Source organism: Vulpes vulpes, chromosome 8 (assembly GCF_048418805.1).
Source record: "Vulpes vulpes isolate BD-2025 chromosome 8, VulVul3, whole genome shotgun sequence".
Lineage (NCBI taxonomy): Eukaryota > Metazoa > Chordata > Mammalia > Carnivora > Canidae > Vulpes > Vulpes vulpes.
The window spans coordinates 44,307,980-44,332,622 of record NC_132787.1 but is presented as its reverse complement, the minus strand read 5'-3'; the positions used below and the strand labels follow the sequence as shown (position 1 = coordinate 44,332,622).

Below are 24,643 nucleotides of genomic sequence, written 5' to 3'. Positions count from 1 at the left end.
GGCGCCTGAGGGCGGAGCGGAGAGGAAGGGGGATCGCGGAGGCCTCGGCCGTGCTCCGGACGGGGACTCTCATCTTGAGCCGGTGGGAAGCATTTAGGGGAAGATGCAGAGAACTGGAGGGCCGCAGTTGATTCCCGCTTCCTCCCTCCTCCTTTCCTGCGGGGCTGCTTTCTCCTTGCCCCGCGGTGGAGTGGGCTCCGGGATTTAGCTCCGAGCCCCTGCCTTGCTCCGAACCTCTGCTCCACTCTGCTCACCCCCCGCCATCCTAGAAGTCCTAGAAGGTGGAAGGCTGCTGGGATTTGGGATTCTGGAGAGGCTGAGGGGGATGGGATTTGACCATTTGTTCTGCTCTGACCCTGGAACAAAGGCCTCTTGCAACGGAGAGTCTCTGCCTTACTGCCCCCCGTTAGCCAGAGTAGGGGGAGCCATCCGCACATTAACAACTAAAAACCGCCTGCACCGGAATTCTTTTGCTGAGCCTCACAGCCTCCCCCTTCTTGCTTGTGGGGCTAATTCAGGGCCTGGGATGATGTTGATGGACTATCCTGGCTGCTCAGCCTCCTATTGTGTTACTAATGCTTGATAACAAAGGCTACTTGCCTTTAGCAACAGTTGCTAGGCGGGTCTTATCTCCTGGGCTCCAGTCCCTTCCCCCACGGTCGCAATCTGAGGCCCAGACTCGGTCCTGGCCAGTCTTCAGACTGGAGCTCTTGTAAGACCCCAGAGGATTATCAACAGGAGATTGGCCTGCTGGCACTAACTGACAGGGGTCTTAGGAGAGAGGGTGGTGCACCCAATATGGTCGTGCCCAGACGTTTTCTTGGATGCTGCCACTTGTGTAACAAACGCTACCGTTGCTTGGCCTACCCACTCCCTACCACCAGGGTTTTTCCTGGATTCTTGGCAGATCCTCCATTGAAAATTCCACCTGGCTTGTTGCTGAAGTCTCTTGTTACTGGTGTAACTCTGCAAGAACACAGACAATCGAGGTTGGGATAACTCTCTTAGCTGCTCCCCATCATAATAGCATTTATCCTGCTATGCAGTAATCACGCTGTTTACTTGCCTGTCAAGTCCACAAAAATGGTAGATCTTAACCCTAGCTGGACATTGTATATTAGAAGCACCTGGGGAGATTCAAACAAACAAATAATGGATTGTGTTCTACCCCAGAGATTCTGATTTAATTAGTCTAGGGTGAGACCCAGGCATTTCCGCCTCCTCAGGTGATTCTAATGTGCAGCCAGAGCTGGGACACTGGGACCTGAGTCACTAGAAGACAGAGCTGCTCTGATGACAGGAGACACCCAGGGTCAGCAAGATTCTGAACGTCCTGTTGGGAAGTAGGACTGAGTTTCTTAGCCTTTCTCAGCCTTGTAATCTCCATCTGTAAAATAAGAACTACCTGGTAGTGTAGTTTTGAAGATGAAATGAGATTGTGATATAAAGCTCTTGGCATATACCAGGCACATAATAGAAGCTCAGTTAGTGCAGGCTAAATGCATGGTGCTCTAGTGGTGAAAACTAGTTATATTGATTAATGTAAATAGCCAACTTCATAGTTTCACAATTAAACTATAATTTAAAATGGAGATAATCTATATTGAATCCAATGTGTTTTCAACTCAAAAGGGCTTATTACATGGATATAGCAGCTTTTGTATCACATAGTCTTAGAGAAACCTCCTACTTGTACTTACTGATTGCTAAATTCTAGGATATTAACTCATCGTCCTAGGATAACTGCAGATTTTGAGTTGTTTTTCTACATCTAGCGGTAATAATAAGATTGGTAATAGAGACGGCCCAGATGGCTCAGCGGTTTAGTGCTGCCTTCAGCCCAGGGCCTGATCTTGGAGACCCGGGATCGAGTCCCATGTCAGGCTCCCTGCATGGAGCCTGCTTCCCACTCTGCCTGTGTCTCTGCCTCTCTCTCTCTGTGTCTCTCATTAATAAATAAATAAAATCTTAAAACAAATAAGATTGGTAATATTATTAATAGTTCTCATTTTTTTAAGTTTTAATTTTTTAAAGATTTTATTTATTTATTTATTTATTTATTTATTTATTTATTTATTTCAGAGAGAGAGAGTGAGAGAACGAGCTTGAGTACAAGCCGGGTGAGAGGCAGAGGGAGGAGACTCCCGCTGGGCAGAGAGCTGGATACTGGACTCTGTGGAACTCCATCCTGGAACCCTGGGAACATGACCTGAGCCAAAGGCAGATGCCTAACTGATTGAGCCACCCAGGGGACCTTAAGTTTTAATTTTTAAAAGTAATCTCTGCACTCAATGGGGGCTTGAACTCATAACCCCGAGATCAAGAGTTGCAGGCTCTTCTGGCTGAGTCAGCCAGGTGCCCCAACAGTTATAATTTCTGAATGCTTTCCAATTTTTTCTTTTTCTTTTTTTCTTTTCTTCTTCTTCTTCTTCTTCTTCTTTTTTTTTTTTTTTTTTTTTGCTTTCCAAATATTAACTCATTTTATCCTTGCATTGACCCTGTGCTGTGAGGTATGATTGCCTGGACAGAACATATCTCCACCGGGAGCCTGACCCAGAAGGCTGTCCAGAACCCTCTAGCCAACTGAGAACTTTACTTGAATGCCTGGCTTCCTAGCAAGTTTCTGACCTATAGTGGAGTGGCTGTAAGGCTGTGAGGCGTTGCAGGTCTCCCCCTGAAACAAGTCTCTTGTTCCTTTAAATCGGGGTGCTTGTGCACATTCAGATCCTGCCCTAGGTGCTTCCATAAAGCCTGCAGTTTCTTGGCCAGAGGCCAGAAGCCTAGGAGTACAAGATATGGGCAGCCCCTGTGGTGATTTACTGAGGTACCAAAAGACTAGGGCTCTGGCATCTGCAGCCCCAGGGGCCAGATTCCTTCTTCACAACCTTCCATGCTATGGGAACTGGCAGTGGGATTGGAACCCTGCAAGGCAGGGGTCCCAGATTCTCCTTCAATAAGTACTGGAATGACAGAATTGATGGCTTGGAAGTGCGGCCCGTATGCAAGCCCCCATCAGGCTTCTGGTTGTGTCATTTGCATATCTCCCCAGACTTGTTTAATATGCCCAGGATCTTCTTTTAGGCAGAATTGTCATTTGTTGATTTTTTTTTTTAAGGTTCTTTTGTTCCCCTTCAGTTCTGCTAGCACTACTCTATTGGCTACCCCTCTGATATCCATCTATTCATCCCTTCTTTAAAACTGCTGCCTGGGGCTTAGTAATGAAGAATAAACTCTTCTCTAGTTAATGCTTATTTGTAGAGCTCCTGCACTAGGGCTATAGGAGGAGATGGTGGGAAGATCCAAAGGACCTGGATCCTGCCGACAGTGGTCTACAATCCAGTTGGTGTGTCTGGGCAGGGGACTCAGTAATGACATAGCAGTCAAAGCATGGGGAAGAATTCTGGTCTTCCCTTCTGCAAATCACCTAGAAAATGCCAAGAAAACTTCAAGTACCAGTTCTGGGTTGGTTAAATGCAACTGTTCTCAAATTTTTACACTCAAAAATTTTGGAGGATCCTAAAGAACTTTTGTTTGTATGGATTATATCTATGATATCCTGTATAACTTATCTTGTATGAGAAACTAAAACTGAGAAGATTTCAAAACTCAAGGCTATGCAAGCACACAATCCATTATTTGTCAGGGCAATATTGTCACAAGTGATGCAACTTCTGAAAAATTCTGTACCCTTATGCGAGGAGAATGAAAAAGACAAATAAGATCTTAAACTTTTCATGAGGAGAGTTTCTGATTTTGCAGACTGCCTGGAAAAGTAGGGGACCCACAGGGGTTCCCTGGCCACACTTGGAGGACTGCTGGGGTACAGCGTATAGGTTCTGTAGGCATCAAAGATGTGAAGATTCTAGCAGAGCACCTGGAAGTCTGTAAGCCTTGATCAGTGGCAGGAAGAGTTCTTTTAAAAATCCTTGGTAAAGTAGGAGAGGATGACATCAAGCTTTTCTTTACCCTTTTAAGGTTCTTGTTTTGGGCCTGCAAATCAAACTGACAAAAGCTACATTAACAGGAGAAAAGGCGGAAAAATCGCATTTGATGTTATTATTTAATTTTTAAGTGCTTGGAAGCCTTTGTGTAGAAAACAGTGAAGCCTTCCAAAAATGGATAGATCAAGTGCTTATACACTATTTTAACCAGTGTTGATAAATTGTGGAGAAACGGCGATATAGAGGAAAAGGGGTTTGGGTTTCTGGGGTAGTAAATTGTGGTAAGGGAGCTATGTGGGGGAAGCTCACACAAGATAAGGGCTACATTACACCCATCTCCATGCTGACCTTGTGTCTCCAGTGATAAGCCTTGTTCTCCTGGTGCGGGGAGATGGGAGAGGGAGCATCTTCATGAGAGTTAATACCTTGCTTTTAGGCAGATGGGAGGAAGTCACAGAGCTCTGTCTTGATTGGCTTGATTGCCTTCTACTCATAATAATCCTTATGCAAAAGTAGCATATTTTAGGGTGGCATGTTCTAATCTCCTTCAGTAAAAATAATAATAGTAGCAGGCTATACTAGATACTGAGTTAGCAATACTAAGGATTCTCTCCTCTGGAAAGTACTGACAGCTTTAAATTTCAGTAAGCCTGAGCATGTCCACTCCGAGGCTAAGCAGTTAGGGAAGATCCACCTGCTGAGAGTGAGCCCAGTTGAGGGGCTGAGGCAGCCTTGTGGGGGACTGCATGAGACGTCAGGCTTCACTGGGCAGCAGCAGAGGAAACCAAAGAACCAAGGCCAATGAGGCCAAGAGAAGGGGTTGGAAACAGCTGTTCATTCACTCCACTTCCCCCAACCTGGGTTGTAGGACAGGACCCTCGGAGGTGAAAGAGCAAAAAGGCTGCTCTGTTGGCCTGGAGAGAAGAGGGTGCTGGGAAGGCTGCCCTGGAACAAAAGGCAGCACTTCCAGGGCACAGCTAGGAGGGAAAGGGCAGGAGCCCTGGGCTGGCAAGAGTGAGCAAGTGATTGGCTGGCAATGAGAAAAGGTTCCTGGAGACCACTGTGTCCTGGGATGCCAGGATACAAGACCTGACCCCAGTCAGGAGAAAGGATTTCTCTACTTTAGGTGATGAGAGAGCTCATGACTTCCATTCTGCCTCTGCCCTTCAGCCTCTGCTCCCTGAATCCCAGCAGCTCTGGCTCTGTGTGGAACCATTGCTCCCCATGCCAGGATTAGCAATGCTTTAGCCAGAGGGGCCAGTGCAGAGCTGGCCCAGCTTCAATGCCATTTCCCTCAAAAAGCTTTTCGGGGATCCCTGGGTGGCTCAGTGGTTTAGCGCCTGCCTTCAGCCCAGGGTGTGATCCTGGGGTCCTGGGATGAGTCCCACATCAGGCTCCCTGCATGGAGCCTGCTTCTCCCTCTACTTGTGTCTCTGCCTCTCTGTGTGTGTGTGTCTCTCATGAATAAATAAATAAAATCTTAAAAAAAAAAAGTTTATCTGATCCTACCCCCTTTTTCCTCTGAGGTCCCATAAACCTCTATTTAGCACTTAATTCTTCTGGCTTTGTATCACAAAAATGAATGGAGCCTGTCTTTGGGAACTCCTTAAGGGCAGGCGTCTTGTCTTACTAGCATTGGCTACCCTTCCAGAGCCTAGCCTGTTTTCTTGCACAAGGCAGGGTTTTGTTGTTGTTGTTGTTTTTAAGATTTTATTTATTTATTCATGAGAGAGAGAGAGAGACAGAGACACAGGCAGAGGGAGAAGCAGGCTCCCTGTGGGGAGTGCAATGTGGGGCTCGATCCCAGGACCCCAGGGTCATGACCTGTGTTGAAGGCAGATGCTCAACCACTGAGCCACTCAGGGGCCCCACACCATAGGGTTTTCTTTTTGTTTGTTTGTTTTGTTTTGTTTTGTTTTTTCACCATAGGTTTTTAACTGAGAGTCATAGAAATAACTTCTGCATATTATTTCTTTGCATCTTCCTTTGCTTCACAATCTCTTTGGAAATTCCCATATCCTGTCCTGACCCTGAACTGCCACTTTGGCTGGGCTGAGAGCTGACCAAGTGGCTGAGAGCTGACCCCGTGATGGGGGAGGAGACAGGAGCTGCAGAGGATGCTGCAGGGGATACTACAGGGGATGTACCCACTCTTTTCCGGTCTCTCACAGAGGACACTTGTTCATTCTTGTTGCCTTACCCACAGTCCCTTGCTGGCTCTTCGCACTCTGCTCCTAACCATGTCCACTTCAGGGGACATCCCACCTAGAGGTGGTAAAGTGAGGAGATGAAGTGGGTCCTTGGACTCCTCTTTTTGGCTGTTTCCTATCCCCAGCTGACCTGTTCTGCATTCATTACACAAATGCCTATTGGGTGCCCACCATGTGCCAGGCACTGCTTTAGGTGCAAGGACCCAGTAATGAATGAATCAGTCAGGCAGACACCCAGCTTTTGGGTGTTCAAGAGCATTCTCCCACATAGGACTAGGACTTCTGATAAATATCAGAGGCTGTTGAAGGCTCTGGACAAGGAAATTGTAAAGTCCGATCTGGCTTTAGATATTTTTGGCCATGAGAATGAAGTTCACTCACCTCCAATGTCTGATCATGACCATGCTTCCTTCTCAGGTGTATGAACTGAATGGGACCGTCCATAGCCGAGAGTGGTCAGTGAGGACTTATAGAGAAGTGGCTTATAAGTTTGCGAAAAAGCATCCTGGGTTCATTGGAATCAAACTCATTTATACGGATCACAGGTGAGAGAGAACATAGCTGAAGCTGCAGGATTTGGGAGAATGGGGTGCAGGCAGAGCCACTAGACTGGGAAGGGAGGGGAGGAGAAAGGGAGGCTGGGAGGCTAGGGGGCTGGTGTCAGAGACCTACCCCTGCTGCCAAAGAGCCATGGGCTTGGCAGATATGTTTGTGCATGTGTGCAAACACCTACCTCTAAAGTCATTTCCTGTTTGAATCCACCCCCCTAGGCTGAAATGAAGAACTTTGGCAATTATCCAGATAATTCTAGGTTCTGACCCCATGTTGGCCTGGATGACTCAGTTATGGATATGTTTTTGCTTATATGTTCAGATAACTGGCTCATTTCTTTGTTTCAATTTGCCTTTGGGGTTCTGCCTAATGTCAGCCATGTGCTGTGGATGGCTGTGGATGGCTTTGTGCAAGGCCTTGACTGATGACCCAGCCCTGAGGGACAGCTACCTCAGAGTCTGTGTGTGGACGCCCAGCAGGAGCATGGATGTGGGACTTGGTGGTGTGAACAAGGGCCCACTCTTTCCCCAAGCAAGAGCAGAAAGCTTTATCGCTTAACTTCCCTTCTGATTTTACCAAGGCAGGCTCTCTCCTCCTGTCAAAGGGTGGCCAGTCTAAGGCCTGTGATACACAGGGCTGGGGATGTGGAGCAATCATATGGGGATCAACACTGAGTCAGGGCTTGGGGAAGGGCAGCTCCTCCATTTGCTCAGCCAACTCTAGAGGCTGGGCTCTTGGAGAGCAGTCAGACACCTCCTGCCCCATCCTTGCTGAGGCCCCTCCACTCCTTGTGAGGGCTTGGGGCTTGCTGAGTAGAGGCCTACACCTGTGTGCTAGTCAGCCAGGAGGGGGCTTGCAAGCTGGGCCCCTTGGGTCCCCTCAGAGGCTCCCTGGGGGTCAATAGCAAGAGGATGTGAGGGCTGGGCAGCAGGTGGTAAATGCTCCTGTGTTCCCTTAGAGCTCTGAAGGAGAGGGAATGAGCAGGTATGGGGGAGGGGGTGGGAGGAATCTAAGCCCACAGAACTGAGGAACAAGTGAGTCAGCTGCTTTGCAGAGATCTTTGTTCTTTTTTTTTTTTTTAATAATTTCCTTTTTTTTTAAGATTTTATTTTATTTATTCATAGAGACACAGAGAGAGAGAGAGACAGGCAGAGGGAGAAGCAAGCACCACACATAGAGCCTGACGTGGGACTCGATCCCGGGTCTTCAGGATCATGCCCTGGGCTGCAGGCGGCGCTAAACTGCGGAGCCACCGGGGCTGCCCGAGATCTTTGTTCTGTCACAGAGTTGTACCAGACTTTTCCCTTTGGTGCTTCTGTTGTGCTGCTTGCCTCGTCCCTATCCTGGACTTGAGCAGAGGGAGTGTGGAGAGAAGACAGACAGTTTGGTTTTGTGATTTCTGTAGTGCCCAGGGCTTTGCTGATTTAATTGGAGGCAGAGGACTTATAGGTGCCAGGTCTAGCTGACCTGACAGGGACTTGGGTGATCTGTTGCATTTCAGGTTCTACAGGGCACCCACTTCGGGAAACCATCCTCTCAGGGATGCAGGGCAACTTTTGAACGAGGCCTCTTTGCTTCATCCAAATGTAGATAAATGAAACTTATCCCATGAATCTCTCTTCCTCATTTTGCTTTTCAGACACTATGGGTTCCTCTGTAGCCAGCCAGAGTCCTGGATAGGGTTCGGTTTGGGTGATGTATTTCCTTCTTTCTTTTTTTTTTTTAAGAGACAAATATTCGGATTGGTTTATTTATTTATTCATGAGAGACACACACACAGAGAGAGAGGCAGAGACACAGGCAGAGGGAGAAGCAGGCTCCATGCAGGGAGCCTGACATGGGACTCGATCCCGGGTCTCCAGGATCACGCCCCGGGCCAAAGGCGGCGCTAAACCGCTGAGCCACCCGGGCTGCCCATGGGTGATGTATTTCTCAGATGTAGCCACTGGTAGGGATCCCAGTAGCCCGGGCAGCACAGGGTCATGTGGGCAGTGGGGCGAGGGTGTGGGAAGTGGCTGCTGCGTACCCTGGACCAGCTCAGCCCCAGGCACTAGTGGAGCCACTTGGGGGTGCCCAGCAGTGCCAACGTCAAATCATGCTGTTGCCCCTGCTTCTGTCTCTCGCAGATTTAAAAATGTGTCCTTCATCATGAAATCCGTGCAAACAGCCATGGCGCTTCGAACCATGTTCCCCAGGATGGTGGCAGGGTTTGACCTGGTAATGGACTGTGCATGACGAAGCTGAGAACGGGGCCCAGGAGCTGCTCTTCCTGCAGGCCTTGGCAGCTCCCACCAAACCCTTTGTAGAGGCACAGGCCTGGCCAGAGCTTAGCACTGACCTTCTCTGGGGGCCAGCAGGATGAAGACAGCTCCAAGAAGAAGGGGAGCAGAAAGGGCCAGGAGGCTGAAAGGGGGAGTTCCAGAATAAGAAAGGAATTTGAGGAGGTTGGGCAGTAATGGTGGGCTTAGTCCCATTCCCCTGCCATCCGCCCTCTTTCTACCTACCTACAGGGGGCTCTTTAAACTGTGGCACAGGGAGGGGGGCGGCGGCAGGGGGTTTGGAAGCAGAGATGGGGATAGCCCTGGGCAAAACTGTCAAGGATATAGAGTTGTCCCTTGCCCCTCCATCCCATTTGCTTCCTCAGCTACTTCCGAAGCTGCACATCCATAGGTGGTGCCCTGACCCTCCACCAAATCAAAGCCATAGCCAAGCTCCAACAGCCAGGGCACACTTCCCAGGTGATAACCCATCAATCTCATGAAGGAAGCTAAATTAGTTGGAGCTAACTGGCTCAAAGGCCGTCCTGACTCCCTCTTATAGAAACTACTTTTTACCTGATTTTATTTATTTATCTGACCCAGAGAGAGAGCACAGGGAGAGGTGAAGGACAGAGGGAGAGGGAGAAGCAGACTCCCTGGTGAGCAGGGAGCCCCATGTAGGACTTGATCCCAGGACCCTGGGATAATGACCTGAGCTGAAAGCAGACATTTAAATGACTGAGCCACCCAGTTGCTCCATAGGAATGGACAAAGGAGGCTGACTAAGCACCTCTAGTATAGAGCTTCCAGATCAGTCCCTAGAAGGACTGTAATGGACAAGTCCTGGAAGGAATTTGGGGTTGGAAGGGGGATAGTAGTTGTTCAAAGGGATCTACTTGCAAGTTCCAACTCATTATTAAGTCTGCACTCCATTCTACTACATTGAATATCCATATTTGGCTTACTATAAAAATGTGTCATTGTCCCCTTCCCCAACAAATTAAAATAGGCATTCTGAAGGAAATACACTTTTTATCCTAAGGTACTCTACTCGTGGCACATAGCTACAAATCCCGGGGTGTGTGTGGGGTATGTGTCGTTTAATTTGCAAAGCATAATTTTGTTGTAGTTACAGCTGAGGCACGGACCAAGCAGATGGCTCCATGTCCCCTCTTCTCTGTCCTGCAGGTGGGGCATGAAGACACTGGCTACTCCTTGTTTGACTACAAGGAGGCTTTGATGATTCCTACCTTGCATGGTGTTAAACTGCCTTACTTTTTCCATGCTGGAGAGACAGGTGAGCCATATGGATACAAGCAAAACAGAGGAGGTGATAGATAGGAGGGGTTCTCATCATCACTCAAGAGAACTGATAGGATCCTGGGGCAGTATTGATATTGTTGAGAGTCGTTTTATTGTATTTGTCCATTTTGTATGCATTATTTCACTTAATCCTGATGGCAAGCCCCTGGAGAAGGAATAACAATATCTGGCACATTAAATATATTATTACTGGGGATCCCTGGGTGGCTCAGCAGTTTAGCGCCTGCCTTTGGCTCAGGGCGTGATCCTGGAGTCCTGGGATCGAGTCCCATGCGGGGTTCCCAACATGGAGCCTGCTTCTCCCTCTGCCTGTGTCTCTGCCTCTCTCTATATATATCTATCATGAACAAATAAATAAATAAATCTTTAAAATATATATATATATATATATATATATATATATATATATATATATATTATTATTACTAATTCTCACTCCAGTTCTGCTGGGAAGGTGTTTTTATCTCCATTTTATTTTATTTTACTTTGAAGATATATTTATTTATTTGAGGGAAGAGAGAGGAGGGGCAGAGGGAGAGGGAGAATCTCAAACAGACTCCCCATTGAACACTGAGTCAGACACCAGGCTTGATCTCAGGACCCTGAAATCGTGACCTGAGCTGAAGTCAAGAGTTGGACTTTTAACCGACTGAGCCACCCAGGTGCCCCCCTCCTCATTTTATTGCCCAAGTCTCCAAATAGAGTGGTTGGTCCAAGGGTAAGGAGCTAGTTAGTAGTGGAGCTTGAGTTTGAGCCCTTTCTGATGTCTATTTTATAATGAGTGAATTGTGCCTAGGAGATTAATTCACCTGTCTTAAGTCATACATGGGTTAGGTGGCAGGAGACGGACTAGGACCAGGCCTGCTCTAGCAAATAGGAAGCTTTGTCCACACTCATCAGTGCTGAAGGGGTGACCACACCCAGCTCAAGCAGGCCCCACTGCTATTGTTTCTGAAATGCCATTGGCTTAGCCACCCCTTTGTTTCCCAAAGCTCACTTCATAGGCTCCTGGGTCATCTCTCAGACCTTCCCATATCCCAGTCTTTAAAATGTGTAAACCCTAAGCAAAAGGAATCCCAGATCATGGCTGTAATTTCAGGTCAAAATGAAGATGTTGGGTGCTTAGATCAGGAGGAAAGCTTATTGCTGCATCCCACCTGGCGTCCCTGAGTACCTGAGGCACCTGTCATCCTTAGAAGACCAAAGAGAAGGACACCTGGGTGGCTCAGCAGTTGAGCCTTTGCCTTTGGCTCAGGGCATGATCCCGGAGTCCCGGGATCAAGTCCCACTTTGGGTTCCCTGCATGGAGCCTGCTTCTTCCTCTGCCTGTGTCTCTGGCTCTCTGTGTCTCTCATGAATAAATAAATAAAATCTTAAACAAAAAAAAAAAAAAAAAAAAAAAAAAAAGAGAGAGAGAGAGAGAGAGAGAGAAGAAGAAGAAGAAGACCAAGAAGATAAGTGGAGTGCATTGGGGGGCTTGAATTTCACAACCAGGTTGAAATCTTGCCTTATCACACCATCTCTCAGATGAAGGGTCTGTGTACATTAATCTCCTTTTTCCTGACATTTCAAGTCAATTTAGATCAAAGCTGTTCTACGGGTTTGAAGAATTATTTGTGGGGGTTAGGGTAAGGGGGTAGGGGTAGTGGTTACTAACCTTGAAGAGCTTGTGGTCTGGTTGGGAAAATCGTACTTAGCTGTGTGAAATCATCTCAACAGTATGAAACAGCATAATAGGATCTAACCACATTCTAAGATGCATGGCCCTAGGAAAAGATTTTGCCAGGAGCTGAGTATTTAATACCCAAGAGTAATGTTCTTATTTTTTAAAAGGAAGAAATCTTTGAAATTTTTAGATAGGAAACCAGTGAAAATCCACCCTAACCATGAAAAACATGCCCTAACCAACAGTGGGAATTGTTGGGTTTTATTCCTAACAGAAAAGTGAATTTTCATATTTTACCTGTAGATTGATAAGGATGCTTTTGGCTGCCAGGAATGGAATACATTTAATAGGTTTTGCAACAAGGTCATCTCTTATTTATTTTTAAAATTTTATTTATCCATTTGAGAGAGAGAGAGCATGAGCAGGGATGGGAGGCAGAGGGAGAGGGAGCTCAGCTTCCGCTGAGCAGGAAGTTCAACATGGGGCTTCATCCCAGGACTCTGAGATCATAACCTGAGCTGAAGGCAGACACTTAACCAACTATGCCCTAAAGTCATTTATTTTACATAATAAGTGACCTCTGCCGTTTTCATCAAATCCAGGGTTTCACCTTACTTGGTTTTCATATAGTCAAATTACATTCAGGCGTAACTATTCCAGCAAAGCAAAAGATAAGATATTTCCCCCAGGACATCTCCTTTTATCAGAGAGGAAGCCCAAGAGCTCCCCACCAATAACCTTCCAGGCCAGCATTAAGACTATCCTAGGAAAAAAAAAAAAAAAAGACTATCCTAGCTGCAAGGGAAGCTGGGAGAGTCAAGACCTGTTATTTTCATGCTCCAAAGCAAGTCCTGCCTACAAGGGAGATACAGTGGGATGGCTGATGAACTAGGTAGCCAACAGTATCTGCCACCTCTTTGTGCTGGTCACTGATCTTGCAATTGATACTGTTGAAAATATAAGTTGAGGGGCAGCCCCAGTGGCACAGCGGTTTAGCGCGTTGAGCGCTGCCTGCGGCTGGGGGCCTGATCCTGGAGACCTGGGATCGAGTCTCACGTCGGGCTCCCGGTGCATGGAGCCTGCTTCTCCCTCTGCCTATGTCTCTGCCTCTCTCTCTCTCTCTCTGTGTGACTATCATAAATAAATAAAAATTTTTAAAAAAAGGCTTGTCATACCTCTCATTAGCATTGTTTTTTTTTTTTCTCATTAGCATTGTTATAAGGAAAGTATGTGTGTGTGTGTGAATGTTCTTTTTCTTTTTTTTTAAGATTTTATTTATTCATGAGAGACACAGAGAGAGTGAGAGGCAGAGACACAGGCAGAGGGAGAAGCAGGCTCCGTGCAGGGAACCTGATGCAGGACTTGATAATCATGCCCTGGGCCAAAGGCAGGTGCTAAACCACTGAGCCACCCAGGGATCCCCTAATGTTCTTTTTCTTGCTTGGGAGTCTGGAGCCTTTATCTGAGGATGGTCTACAGGTCAGATCCATCTGATTGAAGACTATCTCTTTTTCCCTAGATTGGCTGGGTACTTCCATAGATAGAAACCTTCTGGATGCTCTAATACTGAACTCTACCAGGATTGGCCATGGATTTGCTTTGACCAAACACCCAGCAGTCTGGGCTGACTCCCGGAAGAAGAACATTCCCATAGAAGTCTGTCCCATCTCCAATCAGGTAAGCGTGATCCATGTGACCAACCCAGTACAATCTTTCCCTCCAGTCTCAATCTCTGTTCTGTTTCCCAAACTTTTTCCTGTATAATTTCTTGCTCCTTAACTCACTTGTTTTCTATATTCTTCCACTGTCTCACTCTCATTAGTAAGTTATTTAAGAATAGCCCTTTGCCTAACCCATTCATGACATTGAGGCAGCAATGAGGGTCCCCAATGGGGTGGAATTTTGGGCAAAGCCGTAGACAAAGCTAAAGGGACAGTGAGGAAGGCCAGTGAAGTGGGAGGGGCCATAGGATCCCGCTGCTTCCACAGTTGCTTGGGGTTCTTTGTGCACCAGCCTCTCTTGTGTGTTTAGGAGAGCTGCTCTGAGCCAGACCAAGAAGAGACCAAATGTTTGTGGTGGTGAAGAAACTTGGAGAAAATTAGGGAGAGCATGAGGACTGGCTCTATTCTTTGTGTTGTACCCAGAAGTCATTCCAATGTTCAGTGGTGATAAGGATAAGGAGCTGGTTATGCCACATGGTCTTACCTCACATGACAACTCTTTTTATTGGTCAAAGTTTGTCTTCCTCATTTGCCTGTTATTGGGCAGGTTCTGAAACTGGTGTCTGACTTGCGAAACCACCCTGCTGCTGTCCTGATGGCCACTGGGTATCCCATGGTGATCAGCTCTGATGACCCAGCTATCTTTGGTGCCAAAGGCTTATCCTATGATTTCTATGAGGCCTTCATGGGCATTGGGGGAATGGAGGCTGATCTGAGGACACTCAAACAGCTGGCCATGAACTCCATCAAGTGAGTATCCTGTGTACTTCCCAGATCTCCACTCCCTTTTCCTTTTTTTTTTTTTTTTTTAAATTTTTTATTTATTTATGATAGTCACACAGAGAGAGAGAGAGAGAGAGAGGCAGAGACACAGGCAGAGGGAGATGCAGGCTCCATGCACCGGGAGCCCGACGTGGGATTCGATCCCGGGTCTCCAGGATCGCGCCCTGGGCCAAAGGCAGGCGCCAAACCGCTGCGCCACCCAGGGATCCCTCCACTCCCTTTTCCACTCTACAATTTGCATTTATCTCTCTTAGAGTTTTAGGGTAGAAGCCTGGAAGATTTCTGTGGGTTTTCTTCACATCCTCTCTCTTTCATTATTGTTCTTGGACTGAGGAAAAAATACGCTCTGCAAGCATCTTAGATCCCCTCACTGTTCCCTAACCCTTTCTCCTGGGGCTGACCTAGGTGCCTTTTCTCCTACAGGTTCAGCACCTTGTTGGATATTGATAAAAAGGCTGCCATGAAAACCTGGGAGGAGAGATGGGATAAGTTTGTAGCCGACCTGGCCATGTGGCCAAAGTGAGAAGATAGCCATTTATTACCGTATTCCTCTGCTTCCCTCTGCAAGCTGTTTTCACCTTTGGTCAGTCAGTCGTGAACCCAGTATGGTTTCTATCTCCATTTCTTTATCAAAACTGCCTCATGAAGGTCATCAATGGCCTCCACATTGCTTGACTCTCAGAAACACTTAAACAGTCTACCAAACTCATCTTTTTGAAATATTATTTTCTCTCAACCTCAGGCCATCAATTTTCTTGGTTTCCTCCTTTCTCTCTGGCCATTCCTTCCAGGGTCCCTTTTCCAGAGGGTCTTCTCTATCAGATCTCTGTGTTGGAATTCTTCAGGGCTCAGTTTTGCTGCTTTTTGCTTTTCTGTTCACATCTCTGCTTCTCTCCTCTACTTTTCTCTCTACGCAATAGTCTTTTTCTAGGTAGTCTCATCCATTCCTTTGCTTTTAAATATCATTTATTTGCTGATGATCCCCAGTTTATTCACTTGGATGGTTCACAGGAATCTCAGAAACCTATGTGCAATTCTGAACTTTCAATCTCTTTCCTTTCAATCTTTTCCTGGTCTTTCTCATCTTGGTAAATGGCACCTCCATCCCATCCCACCGAGTTGCTCTAAGTAGAATTTCTCAGCAAAATTCTTGATACTGCTTTCTTCCCTGTTCCCTACATCAAAATGTACCTTGAATTCTGCACACCTCTCTATCTGTATTGCTGTTGGCTGAGTTCAAGCCGCTATCACCTCTTGTCTAAGTTATAATAGCCTCTTAGTTGATCTCTCCTTTCTTCTCTTTGCCTACTTCATTACATTTTTCACAGAGCAATGACCTTTTAAAAATTAATTCAGATTACTCCACTGTTTACTACTCAGTGCACTTAGAAAAACTCAAATGTTTCAACAGGGCATATAGCATCCTCTGTAACCTGGATTCCTTCCAGCAGCATCCCACCCTAGGCTCCCCTAGAGCACCAGATTCTGGCCACATTGGTCCTTTGTTCCTCAAATATCTCAAACTCTATGCTGCATCAAAGTCTTTTCTCATTCTCATTGCCTGGGAGAGTCTTTCTTTCCACTTTTGTCTAACTGACTCCTGTTCACCCTTCAGGCTTCACTTTTAATGTCCCTGTGTCAGAAAAGTTTCCTAGACCCCTAACCTGTTAATCTCTCTCATGGCACCTTGCTTCTTCAAGGAAGGAAATACCATAATAATATGGTATTATCTTACCATAATTTGTAATTACGTATTTATTTATGTGTTTATAGTCTTCACTTCCACCAGACTGTAAGCTCCCTGTGGGCAAGTACTGATGATTGTGAACCCAGAGCCTTGCTCCATGCCCCAAACCTAGTCAGTACTCAATAAAGGATATGTTGAACGAATGGATATAACCTGCATGTTTTGAGCTGGTTGCTGAAGCAGGAGAGAACAGAGCAGAGTCTCCCCCAAAGAAAAGATCTCCCGTGATCAAATTCTGGCTCCTGACCTGGTTTTCAGGAGAATTAAGGCAAGAAGCCAGCCCTGTCTTCACTTGACTAAAGGAAGTGTAGGAGGATCAAAGAATTCATTAGAAGTCCCGGAGGATTCAAGTGTCTGCTCATTCATCACCCATCACCTGCACCTGAGCTCAAAGGCCGCAGCCAACCCTCTCTCCATTAGTAGTTTATCACTATTTGGTTCATGACACTGGAAAAACTCTTGGTGATTAGAGGTCCTCAATCACAGGCTGGTACCCAGATGGAACAAGATGACCTTTCAGCTCCTGTCCAATTCTGACAGTCTTTGATTTATTGCCTTAACCAACCCCAGTAGATAGTATATAGGTCCCAACTCTGCCAACTTATGTTTAATAAATGGTGAAAATGGAACTGAGCAGAATGGACTTCTGTAGCAAGTTGTCATGATTATAGGCATCTTCCAGGAGTGTAAGGGCTCTGGCCTGGACTTAGTGTGATCTCTGATTTGGCAAATTAAACCAGCTGCTAGTCTTGTCTTGCATGCTTTGTTCAATAGGCTGAGTCCTAGCAGAGAACTAGAAACATCAACAGAATCAGATGCTAAGATATGACTATCTGGGAAACAGGCTGTAGCCATCTTGGAACTAAGTAATATTTCTGCCAGGAGTGGAGTCGTTAAAACTGATTTCACTTATTTCTCCTGTAGGACTTCCCAGAAGGTACCCTGACATATGTTTTTTGGAAAAACTTATGTGTTAATTGAATTTTTATAAATGAAATCATGCTGCACCTGGGGGCTTGCTATTTATTTCAAGGAAATCTGAAGCAAAGCCTTCTGTAAAACATTTTTGTAATTCGAATTATGTAGTCTATATTTATTTCTTGGAGTAAGGTTAAATGCTTTTTCCCTCTTTGTCAGGTAAATTGTCTGATCTAGAAAAACCTAATAGCCTGAGACACCAAGAGTCCTTGACTTGCCAGTCTTATTTTACAAGTCCCCATTATTTGGCCCATGATGAATTCCCTGGTCCAGCCCCCTCCTTCTGGATCCTGGAGCTTTTTTTTTTTTTTTTTTTTTTTGGATCCTGGAGCTTTTTGTCAGCTGGCACAGCTCCCAGGGAAGGGCAGGGAGACTTCTCAAAATTCAAACCAAGGGAATGTTGTTGGAGATGCAAATCATCCTGTTTCTCAGCAGGTGAGAATTTGGGATCCAGCCTTAGGAAAAACCATGGAACATTTTTCTTATGATCTGAAATAATGTGAAACCTTCAGAAAAGTTGCAAGACTAGTACAAAATACTCTAATGTTAGACTCTTTGTCTAGGTTCTCCAATTATTGACATTTTATGACTTGCAGTATCATCCTTTGTATATGTATCTGCATATTTCTTTTTTTTTTAAGATTTTATTTATTTATTCATAGAGACAGAGAGAGAGAGAGAGAGAGAGAGAGAGAGAGAGAGGCAGAAACACAGGCGGAGGGAGAAGCAGGCTCCATGCAGGGAGCTTGATGTGAGACTCGATCCCAGGACTCCAGGACCACACCCCGGCTGCAGTTGGTGCTAAACCTGGGCTGCCCTCTGTATCTCTTTCAATGTCTGCATGATGGATCCTATTTTTTTTTTTTAACCATTCAAGACTTAAGATGCAGCCATTATGCCCCATTTCTCCTAAATGCTCTAGTATACATTTACTAAAGACAGTGCTCTTCTTCTGTGTAACCATCCAAATCAGGAAATTAACATTGATAAAACACTACCATCTGGCCCTGGCCCTTCCAGGCATATTTCTTTTCTGGCCCCAGAACCTAACCCAGGATCACATGTTACATTTAGTTACACCCTCTGTTGTTTCTTTTACTCTGGAACAGTACCCAGTCTTTCCTTGTCTTTTGTGACTCTGACATTTTTGAAGAGTCCAGACCAGTTATTTGGGAGAATATCCCTCATTTCAGGTCCATGTTTTCAGGTCCATGTTGCCTTGTGAAGAGATTCCAGGTTATACATTTTCAGGGGAATGCCTCAGGAGTGATGCCTTGTCCTTCTCAGTGCCTCACATCAGGAGCCACCTGACTCAGGGCCTGCTGAAGGCAGTCTGCACCAGCAAACAACAAACAATTGTAAAAATTTCAGCCTGCTGTTAAACCAATGGTGGTTTGAAACTGGTCTTTGTGGGAACTTTTTTCTAAATTTTTTTTTTAGGGACGCCTGGGTGGCTCAGTGGTTGGGCGCCTGCCTTTGGCCCGGGGCGTGATCCTGGAGACCCAGGATCAAGTCCCGCATCGGGCTCTCTGCATGGAGACTGCTTCTCCCTCTGCCTGTGTCTCTGCCTGCCTCTCTCTCTGTGTCTCTCCTAAATAAATAAATAAAATCTTAAAAAATTTTTTTATTTTAGTGTAAGCTCTCGGTTCCAAGTGGCACTCAAACTCACAACCTTGAGATCAAGAATTGCATGCTCTACCAACTGCACTAGCTAGGCAGCTGAGACATCATGGGAGTTTTTACACTACAGAAATCAGCAAATATTACAAATTTATAGCACGCCCCCCCCCACTTGTGCTGTTCCAGCCAGTTTTTTTTTTAAGATTTTATTTATTTATTCATGAGACACACAGAGAGAGAGAGAGAGAGAGAGAGAGGCAGAGACACAGGCAGAGGGAGAAAGAGGCTCCATGCAGGGAGCCTGATGTGGGACTCCATCCAGAAACTCCAGGATCACGCCCTGGGCCTAACGCAGGCACCAAACCGCTGAGTCACTAGGGCTGCCCCCAGCCAGTTAAACATTTATCAGCATACCAATGTATAGGATGTCAATCTGACCCATTATGATGATGTTCACTTTGTCAAGGAAATATCTGCCAGGATTTGGAACTGTAAAAATTTCCACTTTGTGACTATAAATATTTAATGAGGAAACACTTTATGTAAGAATCTTATTCCTCATCAAATCTTTAACCCATTAGTTTTTGTAGCCACTGAAGATTATTGCCTGAATCTACTATTATTATAATCATTATTCTATTTATTTACTTGAGAGAGAAAAGGAAGCAAGGGAGAGCAAGAGCCAGGGAGAGGGAGAAGCAAGCTCCCTGCTCACTGAACAGGGAGCCCATGGCGGGCTCGATCTTAGGACCCTGGGATCATGACCCCTGCTGAGGGCAGATGCTTGACCAACTGAGCTACCCAGGTATCATCAATCATTACTATTCTAGTTACTTATTGATGTGTAACAAATTATCCTGAAACTTAATGGTTTAAGAAATAACATAAATTTATTGTGTCCTATAGGTTTTGTAGGCCAGGGATTTGGGAAGGGACCAGGTAGGCAATTCCAGTTTGGTCTCTCTTGAGGTTACGGTTAAAATGGTGGTGGAGCTGGAGCAGTCAGGAGCTGGCCAGGTATCTCCTTGTCTCTATACAATCTCAGGGCTCGGCATAGGTCCTCACAATGGCCAATGTGAACTTCCTTGCAGTATGGTGGCCAAAGTAAGTGTTCAGGTAATAAAGCAGAAATGCTGTTGTCTTTTCTAATTTGACCTTGGAAGTCACATGGTATCACTTCTGCCAACCTCAGTTGGTCATCTCTCTCTGTTCTAAGCCCTCCTACTTTCAAGAGAAGGGGAGAGAGACCCCACTTTTCAATGGAAAACTCAAAGTCACATGTAAGAAGAACATGTAGGATTAGAGATCCTGATAAAAATTATTTTAGGGGGGTGCCTGGGTGGCTCAGCCAATTAAGCATCAGCCTTTGGCTCAGGTCATGATCTCAGGGTCCTGGGATCAAGTACTATGTGGAGCTCCCTTCACAGTGGGAAGCCTGCTTCTTCCTCTCCATCAGACTGCTGCTCCCCCTGCTTGTGCTCACTCTCTCTGTCAAATAAATACAATCTTAAGGGAAAAAAAAGAAACAAAAAAGAAAACAAAAACATCTAAAAAAATATTTTAGAAAATATAATCACTGGGACGCCTGGGTGGCTCAACAGTTAAGCGCCTGCCTTTGGCTCAAGGGGTGATCCTGGAGACCCGGGATCGAGTCCCACATCAGATTCCCTGCATGGAGCCTGCTTCTCCCTCTGCCTGTGTCTCTGTCTCTGTCTCTCTCTGGGTCTCTATGAATAAATAAATAAATAAAATATTAAAAAAAAAAGATAGGATGCTGTCTGATTCTGTGAATCACTGAATAAAGCCAATTAGATATCTTCATAGCTACTCAACTGAATTTTTGTTTGTTACTGGCATATAATAAGACACAAAAAATATTTATACATATACATGTATATTTATTTCCAAATTTATCTGTGGGTATTACTTTTTTTAAAAAAAGATTTATTTATTTATTTATTCAGAGAGAGCAAGAGAGAGGTAGAGACACAGGCAGAGGGTGAAGCAGGCTCCACGCAGGAAGCCCCACGTGGGACTCAATCCAGGATCTCCAGGATCACACCCCGGGCTGCAGGCGGCGCTAAACCGCTGCGCCACCAGGGCTGCCCTATGGGTATTACTCTTAATTGCAGGGTCGGGAATTCAAGCCCCATGTTGGGCCTAGAGTTTACTTCAAAAAAGCAAACAAACATGAGTTTGCACTCATATCTCCAATTCTGTTCAATAGCATGGATTTATTCCAGCCTCAGGCCTTGTCATGTCTAACCCTGTTATTCATGAAGTGAGAAACCTGGCCCCCACCATTCTCCAGGTATCTCCATAGTTACTGATTCCCTGTGTGTGTAGTCCATCTCCACCCCCACCCCCACCTCAGCTGATCCTGCAGGTCCCTCTGGTCCCAGAGGCCTCAAGGGAAGGGAGGGGAACCAACAAACAAGAGGGAAGGAAAGAACAGAAAAAGATTTGGGGGCGGCGCCAGAAGGAGTTGTGGCGGTAGCAGCTGGAAAGGACCATGGCCAACGGTGAACACCTTCATTGCCATCAAGCCTGATGGAGTCCAGCGTGACTTTGTGGGAGAGATCATCAAGCGTTTCAAGCAAAAGGGATTCTGCCTCATTGCTATGAAATTAATCCAGGCTTCTGAAGACCTTCTCAAGGAGCACTATATTGACTTGAAGGACCGTCCATTCTTTGCCGGCCTGGTAAAGTACATGCAATCAGGGCCTGTGGTTGCCATGGTGTGGGGAGGGCCTGAATGTGGTAAAGACAGGCCGAGTGATGCTTGGGGAGACCAACCCTGTGGACTCCAAACCTGGGACCATCCATGGGGACTTCTGCATCCAAGTTGACAGGAACATTATCCATGGCAGTAATTCTGTGGAGAGTGCGGAGAAGGAGATTGGCTTGTGGATCCAGCCTGAAGAGCTGGTGGATTACAAGAGCTGTGCTAAGAACTGGATTTATGGGAAAAAAAAAAAAAAAGAAAGAACTGGATTTATGAATGACAAGTGATGAGGGAGCATACCTCAGTGCTTTGTCCCTTCCATTCCCTCTCCCTCCCATGAGCAAGGGGCCAGGCTCTTGCAAATCCAGTTATTTTTGAGAACTTCCTTATAACCTGGAGGGGACCTCTTGGAGCTGGGAGTGCTCCCTGTACAGTGGGCCACCATCAGATTAAAATGTTTCATCAAAAAAAAAAAAAAAAAAATTTGGAAGGGGAAAAACTCATGGACTCTTCAGAGTTTGAAGAGATCTCTAAATAGAAAGTGATTGGGCAGCCCCGGTGGCCCAGCAGTTTAGCCTTCAGTTTAGCCTTCAGTTTAGCCTGAAGGCCCTGCCTTCAGCCCAGGGCCTGATCCTGGAGACCTGGGATCGAGTCCCACGTCAGACTCCCTGCATGGAGCCTGCTTCTCCCTCTGCCTGTCTCTGCCTCTTTCTCTCTTTCTCTCTGTGTCTCTCATGAATAAATAAATAAATAAATAAATAAATAAATAAATAAATAAATAAATAAGAAGGGATTCCCTGTGGTGTCACTGAAGCCTCTTCCAAGTACCTGCAGGTACCTCTTCTAAGACCAATTGTACTTGTGGTTTAAAATTCTTTTCTCTTGGGCAGCCCGGATGGCTCAGCAGTTTAGTGCTGCCTTCCGCCCAGGATGTAATCGTGGAAACCCGGGATCAAGTCCCACATCAGGCTCCCTGCATGGAGCCTGCTTCTCCCTCTGCCTGTGTCTCTGCCTCTCTCTCTCTCTCTCTCTCTCTGTGTATGTCTCTTATGAATGAATAAAATAAAATCTTAAAAAAAAGACTTAAAAAATTATTTTTCTCTAAGAGGGTCTTTGAAATATGTATAAGCCTCAGAGTCCCACAGAATCTGGATCTGGATCTTGCTCTGGGTCAGCTCCTCATTTGGAATGAGGAAAACAAGGAGAAGATATATCGGGGTGAGAAGACTAGCAAAACTGAGATAAACGTTATAGGGTCTCAGCATGGAAGGGATCCTGAAAGCTATCTAAAACATCACCACTTCTGGAACAGCTGCCCAAATAATCAGTAAGAGCCACCTGCTTACTTTTTAAAGCTCATCAGAATAGGATTCTGTAATGTGCCTCAGCCGCCCTGTCCAGAATCCCAGAACATCCCTCTTCCCAAGACCAGGATATTGAGTGACTGATTGATGGATTCCTTGCCTCTCACAAGAACTATCACTGGAGGATTGGATGTATATATTTAACTGTATCTATAGGCCAACATTAAGTTAGAGTGCTAGATTATTTTTTTAAGATTTTTATTTATTCACAAGAGACACGGGGCGGGGGGGGGGGGGGCGCAGAGACACAGGCAGAGGGAGAAGCAGGTTCCATGCAGGGATCCTGATGTGGGACTCGATCCCAGGTCTCCAGGATCATGCCCTGGGCTGCCCAGAGTGCTAGATTATATATATTATTTTCACATACATCCTATGTTCTTTATATAGCAGTTACCCTGTAAGTAACTTTCTTGGTCCTTTCTTTGTCCAGGAAGGGTGTAAACAGAAGGTATGGGGGCTGGCAGGGCTGTTGGGGGCTGGGAGTGTGGTGGGTCCAGGGAGCACTTTTCGACTGACTTTGCTAGAGAAACATCCATATGGCACTCTGCCTGCATGTCATGGTGCCGCCAGGGCAGAATTGCCAAGTTTCATTTTGTCCCAGCCTTTAGCAAAAGCTTCCTCCTTCAGGGTGGCCTGGGTCTAGTCTTCCAAAAGGACTTTGCCTGGGGACTGGCCAGAGACCAAATGTGAGGGGGGTGAGGTCTGTCCTGGTCCGGAGGGACCTTCCTGGGGCCGGGGAGGGTGGAAGACTGGTGTTTGGATTCCTAGAATATTGGAGCTGGGAGAGGCCAGAAGACGATCTTATCTAACTGAGGACCCGGCTAAGGCCCAGAGAGGGCAAACAGCTCCGTCCAGGTCACGCAGTGGGTAACTAGGCTTCCAGGCTCATGCTGCAACTCTTGTTTGAAGCAAGTGCCAGGGCAGGTCTCCTGGGCTCGCGGTGAGCCCAGAGGGTGGAGTTGGGGCAGCCGCAGCCCTAAGGAGCCCTCACGCCCTCCGCCTGGGACAGACCCGCCAGCCCTGCTGGGAGCCGCGATCCCCCGCCCCCAGGACAAGCTGACCCTGCCGCGACCCGGGCCCTGCTCTGGCGGTTCCAAGCCCGGAACCCGCTGGGCTTCTGTCCCCTCGAGGGGCTCAGGGCCTTCCCTTTGTCCGGGTCGCCGGGCAGGGCGCGGGGCCCGCAAGTCCGCCCGCCTCCCTGCCGCCCCCGGCCTGCACACAGCTGTGGCCGTCCCAGGCCCCAGGTCTGTCATTTAGGGGGAGACGGCCCGAGACGGGAGCGCGTGGGCCGCAAAGGGCGATCGCAGCGGCGCGAGCCGGCGGGAGGGAGCGTCCCGCGGGCGCCCGGCCTCCACCTGCGGCGGGCGGCGGGCTGCGGGCGGACTGCGGGCAGGCTGCGGGCGGACTGGGGCGGACTGCGGCGGGCTGCGGGCGGGCGGCGGACTGCGGGCGGGCTGCGGGCGGACTGCGGCGGGCTGCGGGCGGACTGCGGGCGGGCTGCGGGCGGGCGGCGGACTGCGGGCGGGCTGCGGGCGGCGGACTGCGGGCGGACCGTGGACTGCGGGCGGGCTGCGGGCGGACTGCGGCGGGCTGCGGGCGGACTGCGGGCGGGCTGCGGGCGGGCGGCGGACTGCGGGCGGGCTGCGGGCGGACCGTGGACTGCGGGCGGGCGGCGGGCTGCGGGCGGGCTGCGGGCGGCGGACTGCGGGCGGACCGTGGACTGCGGGCGGGCGGCGGACTGCGGGCTGCGGGCGG

General features: G+C 47.2%; 1 protein-coding gene and 1 pseudogene across 3 annotated transcripts in view; both read left to right on the top strand.

Moving 5' to 3' along the window:
- ADA2 (adenosine deaminase 2) overlaps nt 1-21,329 on the top strand; it is a 32,648-nt gene extending 11,319 nt beyond the window's left edge. Inside the window, exons 5-10 of one of the 3 annotated variants that reach the window (XM_072766368.1) lie at nt 6,569-6,696; nt 8,830-8,920; nt 10,150-10,258; nt 13,470-13,627; nt 14,219-14,421; nt 20,764-21,329. In XM_072766368.1, coding sequence (XP_072622469.1) covers nt 6,569-6,696; nt 8,830-8,920; nt 10,150-10,258; nt 13,470-13,627; nt 14,219-14,421; nt 20,764-21,064 — 990 coding nt within the window. In that variant the 3' untranslated portion in view covers nt 21,065-21,329. Of the gene's footprint in view, nt 1-6,568; nt 6,697-8,829; nt 8,921-10,149; nt 10,259-13,469; nt 13,628-14,218; nt 14,422-14,877; nt 16,349-18,619; nt 18,802-20,763 lie in introns of those variants that run through there. The other 2 variants (XM_072766369.1, XM_025995500.2) reach the window with 2 other exon arrangements.
- On the top strand, nt 21,076-21,811 carry LOC112917610 (nucleoside diphosphate kinase A pseudogene; annotated as a pseudogene).
- Nucleotides 21,812-24,643: the final 2,832 nt, after the last annotated feature.